This window comes from Morone saxatilis, unplaced genomic scaffold (assembly GCF_004916995.1).
Source record: "Morone saxatilis isolate NCDOM2014 unplaced genomic scaffold, NCSU_SB_2.0 Contig0, whole genome shotgun sequence".
NCBI classification, from domain to species: domain Eukaryota; kingdom Metazoa; phylum Chordata; class Actinopteri; family Moronidae; genus Morone; species Morone saxatilis.
In genome coordinates, this window is record NW_023339650.1 from 14,254,500 (window position 1) to 14,263,215 (window position 8,716).

The 8,716-nt window shown below is 40.3% G+C and overlaps 2 protein-coding genes and 1 non-coding gene across 3 annotated transcripts in view; 2 read left to right on the forward strand and 1 right to left on the reverse strand.

The window, feature by feature from the left end:
- Window positions 1-159: 159 nt before the first annotated feature.
- Window positions 160-3,917, forward strand: zfand1 (zinc finger, AN1-type domain 1). Its single transcript, XM_035674133.1, has 8 exons — window positions 160-298; window positions 667-709; window positions 1,159-1,198; window positions 1,320-1,444; window positions 1,652-1,746; window positions 1,901-2,019; window positions 2,162-2,317; window positions 3,657-3,917. Exons 1-8 carry the CDS (start codon window positions 244-246, stop codon window positions 3,831-3,833), a joined length of 810 nt encoding a protein of 269 aa, XP_035530026.1. The 5' UTR covers window positions 160-243; the 3' UTR covers window positions 3,834-3,917.
- A 166-nt stretch (window positions 3,918-4,083) lies between these two features.
- On the reverse strand, window positions 4,084-4,156 carry trnar-ccg. The gene has a single exon. It is a non-coding gene; the product is annotated as a tRNA-Arg (tRNA).
- A 736-nt stretch (window positions 4,157-4,892) lies between these two features.
- The window catches only part of maf1b (MAF1 homolog, negative regulator of RNA polymerase III b), a 6,097-nt gene continuing 2,273 nt past the window's right edge, over window positions 4,893-8,716 (forward strand). Inside the window, exons 1-2 of the mRNA XM_035673758.1 lie at window positions 4,893-5,468; window positions 6,222-6,309. Of these exons, the coding sequence (XP_035529651.1) occupies window positions 6,227-6,309 (83 nt within the window). The 5' untranslated portion in view covers window positions 4,893-5,468; window positions 6,222-6,226. The remainder of the gene's footprint in view (window positions 5,469-6,221; window positions 6,310-8,716) is intronic.

Genomic DNA, 8,716 nt, shown 5'->3' on the forward strand with positions numbered 1-8,716 from the left:
TTTTTTTTTTTTTTTGTTTTAATCTTAGTTTAAATTAGATAATAAAAACTTTTTTTTTTAATCTAATTTTATTTTTTTTGTGAAAGGCTAGTAAGTAAATGTACATACTTAAACCTGCGCCATTCTTTAATAAAAAAAATAAAATAATAATAAATGAATCTGTTTCAGGCAAACACAGAGTGACGCTAGTGAAACTTCCGGGGTCAAAGTTCGTGTTGACATCCGCAGACCCACCGCTGTCTGATGGCTGAATTAGACATTGGGCAGCACTGTCAGGTCGACCCCTGCAGCAGGAAAGGTAATATTATTATTGCAATAAGCACACATATTGAAGTGTGACTTTATTCTGATGTTTCTGTGAATGTAAAACTCTTTAGCAGTGTTAGCTCGTCAGCTAGCTCGCGTTAGCATTGTTTGCCTCTCCCTCGCTGCTCACTAAATAGTTTTAATCTCTTTTAAGGGATTGTACCAGATCGGAAAGTTCCGTATAAGCAGCTGTTTATTGTGCATATATTAGATTTGTCTCTCAGGTATCTACTGAAAGATTCAAATGAGTTAGAGATAATAATATAATAATAGAAACAGTAGTAGTATGGAAAGGGTTTGACAGAGGGTTGTTGAATTCAGATCTGAGATTAAACTCTTTCTATCCTTTTTTTTTTTTAGATTTCCTTCCATTTGTTTGTGATTGCTGCAGTGGTGTTTTCTGGTAAGATTATCTGATATATAATGTAAATAACTAAGTTATAGGAAGTATTCAGGTCCCTAACTCTAAGTACTAATATTATAGCACACTGTGGAAACACCATTATGTACAGTATATATAGGTAAACACTAATCTTTAACAAAATCAAATTTTAAAATGTAAAATCTCTGCTCAGTACATAAGCTTGGTCACAAGTGTAAGCCATCCTAATAAACTGTTGAATGTTTAAGGATATAAATAGTATTTCTCTCAAATGTCAGTATCTGTATCAACGTCAACGTGTCAGTCAGGCTCTAGTAGTTACAGGTGTCAGATAAAAGCAGTTTAGGGAAGTAAAAGTAGAAAGTTGCATGACCTAGAAATAGTCAAATAAATTAAGTTTCACCTCCGTCCATTCCACATACGTCTTATTATTGTTGATAAAAGATATTCATTCTTTTTGTCTCTTACAGTCTCGAGCACAGAAGCAGAGAGGCCCATTCATGTTCAGTGGTACGCTGTGTGCTTCTTTATGTCCTTCTTTGATAAGATTACTTGTGGGACGTGGTTTTCTTCTGTCCTGTCCTTTATATACTGGTGAGCTTGTTGTTATATTTCCTGTGACTCTTTTCAGGAGCCGGTGAAAAGGGAAACTCGCACCGAGGGTGGGAGCACAAGTTATCCGTGCTCATTTCAAGACTGCAAGGGAAAAGAGTTGCTGCCAGTAATCTGTCCGCAGTGTGAAAAACATTTCTGTTTGGCGTAGGTTTACAATTCTTTTCCTCGCTTTCATGAACTTCTCTGTGAAACAACATAACTTGTGTTGACCTGTACGGCGCATCCTAGCTCATAGTTTCCATACAGAAAGAGTCAAAGGATAATGGGGTTACGCATCTTGCCCCCAACTGAAACGGCACGTATAAATGATGATTAATGAATTCTACACTGCCTCTTCCACATCACAGCCACATCGCGCTCATCCAAGAAGATCAACAGTGAGAAGTTGGAGGTCCAAAAGCCTCGAATGGCCGCCACAAAGGAGCTCGTGCAAAAGATTGTTGGTAAGTTTCAGTGTAGTTGATAGTCATTCCTTATTCGTCCACATGGGATCAGTGTTAGACAAAATGCTCTCATCGTTGTCATAACTGATGTTGTTTTTTCTCCTCAACCTTCTTACATTTGGATTATGTTTGTTTGTCTCTTGTAACTACTCAGAGTCAAAGGATGGGTCCAAAAGTAAAGGACGCAGAGGAGCAAAGAACAGTGCCACTGCAGCTAAGGTAGCATTAATGAAACTGAAGCTGCACGCTGCCGGAGACAAGGGAATACCACAGGTAAAATCCCAGCTGCCTTGATCTTATTTGTAAAAAGTAATGTGATAATAACTTTTCATACTGACATATCTTCAGTTTACCTCTGTGCGTGTTTTTCTTTTGTGACTGACTGGTTTCTTCTCCTTTTTCTTTGGCTTTCCAGACAGAAAGAACCTATTTTCAGGTGTATCTTCCTAAAGAATCCAAAGACTCCAGTCTACCCATGTTTTTCTGTTCCAAATGGAGCGTGGGCAAAGTGGTGGATTATGCTGCATCTCTAGCTAGCCTCAAGAACAACAACAACATACTGACAGCTAAGGTAACAGACAGCAGGAGTAGAGTCACTCATAAACACAACATAGTATCTGCTTCCCCCACCTCTCAGCCTACTTTCTTGTTACATGAACTGCATTTTCTTGTCTTCTTCATAACTTTCACTTCTTAAATAAGAGGACGATGAAATGCAGGTGTTAGTTATGAACAATTTCCTGCTCTCAGCATGTGACTTCAGTGGGAAAGAACAGGAAGCTGGTTTAACAAGTGTGAAATGTTTTGCATATCAGTCTTCTTCTATCAGTTGTCAGCAGCACTAGAAATTAACGACATCCCAGTGGTCAATAAAAATAGCACCTGGGACACAGAGATAAAGTGTCTGGGACGGTCAATAAATGTCTTATTACATTAATGCATCATGAAATATATCATTTTAATTGTTACGTTTTCACATGAATGTGAGGTGGCACCGGAATGAGCTCTGCGATACGTCATCATCTTTAATTAGCAAGAATGTTGCCAACTTGGCAAATTTCCTGCTTAGGTTTGGTGACATTTCAGATCCTCTTAGTGTCTTTATTTCTAAAAAGCAACAACAAATGTGACGACCTATGCATGCTGCTTAGAGTAATAGCAGTACACGGCTTTTAACCAGTGCCGGGGTCTCTCCTCACGAGCAGTCAGCTGGTGTGGAGCACGTTTGACCTTCTCTCTTTCTGTCTTTCTCTCCAGATCTGTGGATTAGCGTGTTCCTTTAGCCTATATGTAAATCGTTTGTTTGAGCTTGTAAATATTTGAATAGTTCTCCCTGTTCTCCCTCTCGTTGTAAATCGGTTTTTCATTTTCACTGCAGTTTTCTGTGAAGCATTTATCGATCAAACAGGTAGAAATTAACAATAAACAGGAACTCAGCCAATGACTAAAACTGGAGTGATAACATTTTTTATTCAGATATAAGTGCAGGAAACAACTAGCAGAACTTTAAACTTTTATTCATTATTCATTAGTTATTAAACTATATTCATTATTTTAAATTTGGGACAATAGTTCCATAGTTCCAAATATTACAGTACATCATTTTCAGGTATTCATACCATCACTTTTAATGTAGTTTATAGTCAATGATGTGTCTCTTAGTGATGCTTTATTGGCTTTTTAACACAGATTTCTTCTGCTTTCCCCTGTTGTACAATCTTCTCTCCTTCTTTGAACCCATAAAACCAGTTTCCATTTAAATAGCCACTACTTTTAATTCTTCATAACACAAAGCAATTCCATATCTAATCTTAACAGTTTTCTTCCAAGCATAATTAAGTTATAAACAATGGAAGAAACAAGAAGCACAGCGTTTCTTAACAGCGTGCCTCTCTGCTCTCCACTTGCAGAAGCTGCGGTTATGTCACCCTCAGACAGGTGAGTCTTTCCGGATGGACGACACGCTGCTCTCGCTGCTGGCTCATCCAGAGACTCCCCTGTACAACGGGGGTAACGTGATCCTGGAGTACCTGGACAATGAGTGCACAGGCCTGGAGGATGTTTCTGACTATATCAAACAGACCTGACAAACCAACAGCAGCTCCTGTATCAATGGTTTCTGAATGCCATTTGTATTTCTGTCAATAAAATGTTCTGTTGAAATATTTTAACGCGGGTTCTGTTACTGTGAAGGTTTTCTATTAAAATGTGGAGGTGTATGTTTTAAGAGAATAATGCAGCATGTTAATTCACATTACATACAATGTGCTGTATGACATTATTAGTGTGATTTAACGCTACTGCATTATAAATTACACCATTCAACATCCTGTTGTTCGACCCAGGTGGGACTTGAACCCACAATCCCCAGCTCCGGAGGCTGATGCCTTATCCATTAGGCCACTGGGCCAACGAGATAAGGAATTATATGCTTTTGTTTTGTGCGTGACTGTAGTTAATTAACATAGCAGTTTTCACTCGGCCCCAATCTTCTTTTCTTATCTTTGTGGATTTTATTTCGTTCATCAATATGCTATGACTGCATGCTTGAGGCTACAATAAGTATTACATTAAATCAGCTCATTCCCTGCAATTTAAGTCCAATGCAGGGTGTGTTACAATAACATTAAAAGACATAAAATTACATAACACATAACACAAAACAGATTAAATCTCAAAACCAACACACATAAAATCTATTAAAAAAAAACTGGTGTGCAAACAGTAAATTAGACCATTCAATAATGAATAAAGTAACATTAGATCCTGAACAAGTCGTGGCTATTTAAACTGCGTATTTTAATGCAGACTGAGAATACACACATTTCTACGTGTTTTTTAAGGGTTTCAAGTGACAGCTACAGAGCCCGGGCTGAAAAGGAAATAAATAAAGAACACAAACACATTAAATACACGCAAATGTGTGAATCTGCAGCTCTTGTTGCAGCAGCAGCTGTGGTTGCGAGATAAACCCAGTCGAGTCAAGACATTTGACACAGCCCTAGCCTGGGGATTGACCGAGCACCTTTCAACCAATCACATTAGCGGCCCGTTCGATCGACAAGCCGCGCAGCCAATCACGAGAGCGCTTTTTGCTAAAAGTGGGCGTGTACGTACGGCGCGACTATATATATGCATAAAGGCGAAGGGGCTGGGCTTTCAGCGTACATTCGCCTCCGTTGTTTTGATGAGAATAGATGTGTTTTTAAGGTGATACGACCATACGCAGACTCCTTTCGCCACATTATTTACACTAGGGTAGCTCGGCAGTTGCTACTTTTACCGATCGAGTCGCTTTTGGGACAAAAAGCGACTTGATTTTATCCGATACGAGCCTCTTTTGTGAAACCAGGTCGAAAGGGATGCCGCTGCAGACAGACTCCGACGGACGACAGCAGTCTCAGGATTTAATCTCCTCGCATTTGATCGGGAAAAGCAGTTTTTCTATAAATTTAAAAGCCCCCAGAATAACTCACCCTCGACCGAGTGCTTGTGTAAGATGTTTAAGCTCGAATTAATAGCGTGAATATATAAAAAACAGCATTATTTTATTCCCTTCTTCCTGAAAAGACAGGAGCGATAAATAAGTGAGCTAGCTTAACTGCGAACCGTAACGACAAAGCGGGATCGATAATCTTTTATCTGCTCCGAGTGACGGAGAAGGGTCCTGACCTTTGAACCCGCCGGTTTCCTCAGACCCCTGTGGGTGAACATATTGATCGGTAAGGTTTCATTTCTGTGGATATTAAACGTGAACCAGGAAGACGGTTCACTTGGGTTGAACAGGGTGGGGGAGGGGCGGTGGGACAGAAAGAAAGAGGAAATTGTGTTTTGACCTTAGTTAGGTTTGGCCCTCACGGGGCGCTGTAGTGGTTGTTTGTGTGCTTTTGTTTGTGTTTATGTGTTTACAGGCTTTATTAGTGAGCTTGTAATAAGTAGTTGCTTGGAAAATGTGATTTATTACGTATTGAAAGTCTTATTTTTCTCTTAATGCGGAGGATAAACAACATATTCTTGCATATTTAACACCACTAAAATGATCTATTGTGCCTTTAATTTCTGCTGTTTTGGCTTCAGGATGTTCAGTATCATTGTGGAATCAACATTAGCTGCAGGAGAGGAGTTTATTTGCTATCCATACTGGCCCACACCAGTCATTTTAGGTTAAATATCCCCTATTTCTTGCTCTTCCTCTCAATAAAATTGGATATATGTGTCATAATCTTTGCCATACACAGAACATCAGCTTGCAGGACACTATTTACCAAATTCTGCACATAAGAGGGGATTTAAAAGTGGGAATATACCCAATAACGACTGGAAAATAAGTGGTTATACTCCATATACCTGCACTATTACTCTGTTATTAGTTACCTTTTATTTATTGTGTAATAAAATGAGGGAGCAAGATGGAGATGCATCCTCTTAATGTGACTGCTGACTAACTTTAGCTCAATGTTTTCTTTTTTCCACAGACAACATGAAACTGTTGGAAAACTCCAGCTTTGAAGCCCTCAGCTCGCGGCTGTGTGTTGAAACAGGAGAGTCTCGCATCCTCGGCAGGTAAGCCCCGCGGCCATGGCAACGCGAACACCTGAGCCCACTACTGTAACAACACATATATATATGTGTGTGTGTTGTTACTCAGTCACAGGAACAAACAGTGGTTGTATTATCAGGGAGGAAATGGGATCTTCAGACTCTTTGGGTCCTTTGTTTTATAATGGTCTGCTAACATCAGCTGTAGTTCACATGGTTTTAGTCCTGGGGAGGTGAATGCACAGGTGTTCTTATAGTTAACTAAAACTGAACTAAAATCTCTGTCTAGGTGTGAAAAACCATTTTAGTCGACTGAAATAGAAATAAAAACTAGACTTTAGATGAAAACTGAAACTATATTGTGTACTTTTATAGAATATATTAATAAATATAGACAGGAAATGTCTGTCTCTGTCAATTTGGTTCAATTTGTAAACACAACAAACACGAGTAGGCGTTTGTACACGTGTTTACTGCGACTGTCTACATGTTGTAATTAATTGTAATGCCTATTCTGAACTTGTTTAATCTTGCCCCTAAAAATATGACTCATTATGATTTTAAAATACACCACACTAAACTAAACCCACCCTGGAAACCACCTGAATCTAAACCGAATTGATCTACAACGACTCTGGTTTGTGCAAATAGCTTCACTGCGTCTGTAGTGCAGACTTAGTGGTTCAACAGAAACATCAACACAGTGAGAAAACAGACGTTTATACCACAGTAGGAGAAAGTAAAAACCACCGGAGCTTGTGTGAGAATGTATTGTAAGCAGCAAATTCCCTCGCACAGGAAGAATCTTGTCTAGTATGCAGTCATCAAACGTGGATTGCGAGCGTACGAGAGGCGTGGCTGGCTCAGAGGTCGCCGACTCTGCTCGTAAACGAGGGTAGTGGGGCAAACAAGTGCCTGCACGTTATGCAATAATGTGATAAAAGAGCACTAAAGTAGAGTCTCCACTGCTAGTTAACAGCTAACTGATGTTTTTGACTTCGCAGCAGAGTGTTTCAGGTTACGTAAGGCCTCCAGTTACAGCGACCGTGTGGTTACATAAAGGGCAGTGGGTTGTGGAGTTATGCAGCCCGGTCTGAGCGCCGGGTTCGGGAGTGTGGGAGGTGAAACTGAGCTTCTGTACTGGTTGTGACCCGGAGTGACGCACAACACGGGGGGTCCTCTCGCACCACCGCTCTGCGCGGCTATTTTGGAGGCTGTTGTTAAGTGCGTTATTGGCGCGCACGTACATGTACACATAAACACATACAGAAATACTGCATGATCGCTGAGCGCTGCCAAGGCTGCTGGTGTTTAGGCTGCTTAGTGGATTAGTGAGGCAGCCCATCATAGCAGCAGGACTCGCAAGCTGCACTAAAAATGTTCCCTCCAGGCTTCCAGCAGGTTCTTGGTATTTTCTACAGATAAGCTTTTGGTTTTGCATGTAGGAATTGGATTAAACGACAAAAAAAAACAACATAATAATCAACTTTATTTGTGCTGCAGTCCAGAAAAGTTACAGAAAACAAGCAAACAGCTGTTGCTCTCTGTGAAGGTTTTTTGTTTTGTGCAAAACTCACAATAAAGTAATGCATAAAATGGCTATTCCAATAATAACTAAACACATTAAAACACAAATATGTAAGCAAGCTGTGGTCAGAGTTGTGAGCAGATGTCAACACAGCGCGTTGCCGTTGTAGCTTCGTTAAAAATAATCTTTTAGTGTTAGTCTTCGCTCGGCTCCAGTGTCTGCCGTGTCATTCGGTTACCAGCGGTGTTTTGTCGACAGGTCAGCTGTGTTGCGGATGGAAAACCAGGCCAGTTATTTCCACTGTGGTGTCGCCGCCACCCAGTGTCTCTATAATTAGGCTGTCAGGGCCAGCGAGGGTCTCAGTAGTCCCTCTTAAGTTGCACAACCTTTTGCTCTTGCATAACTCCGAGGTGGGAGGGTGCAAAACAAACAACCGTGCACCAGCCTGCTCCGCTCACATATCTGTATACAGTGGAGTCTGACCCAGAAACACCAAAGTGCACGCAGCACTTTTTAGCACCGACTTGTTCTCGTCAGGTGTTTGTGCAGATATGGCCCCCAGTGGAAAGACGAGTACTGTCATGTCCAACAGAGTTATGGGTTGTAGAGGTCCTGCAGACAGTGTTTCAGTACAGAAAGTTGTGGATACAAATGAAATTATGTTTGTTTCATGTAATATGTCATTTTAAATTAGTTGAGGTGTTTAAAAGTGGCACCGGCACGAGCTGGTTCAGTTTATTTCAGTCATTTTATTATCTCTGAGGTGAAACTTGATCTGCAGTCAGAGGCACAAACATAAAACAACACAAGTACAGACAAAAACACAAGTCCTCCATAATACAATGCATACAATATACAGTTAATAAATAAACAATGTGCAAGATGTTAAAGTAGCTATACACT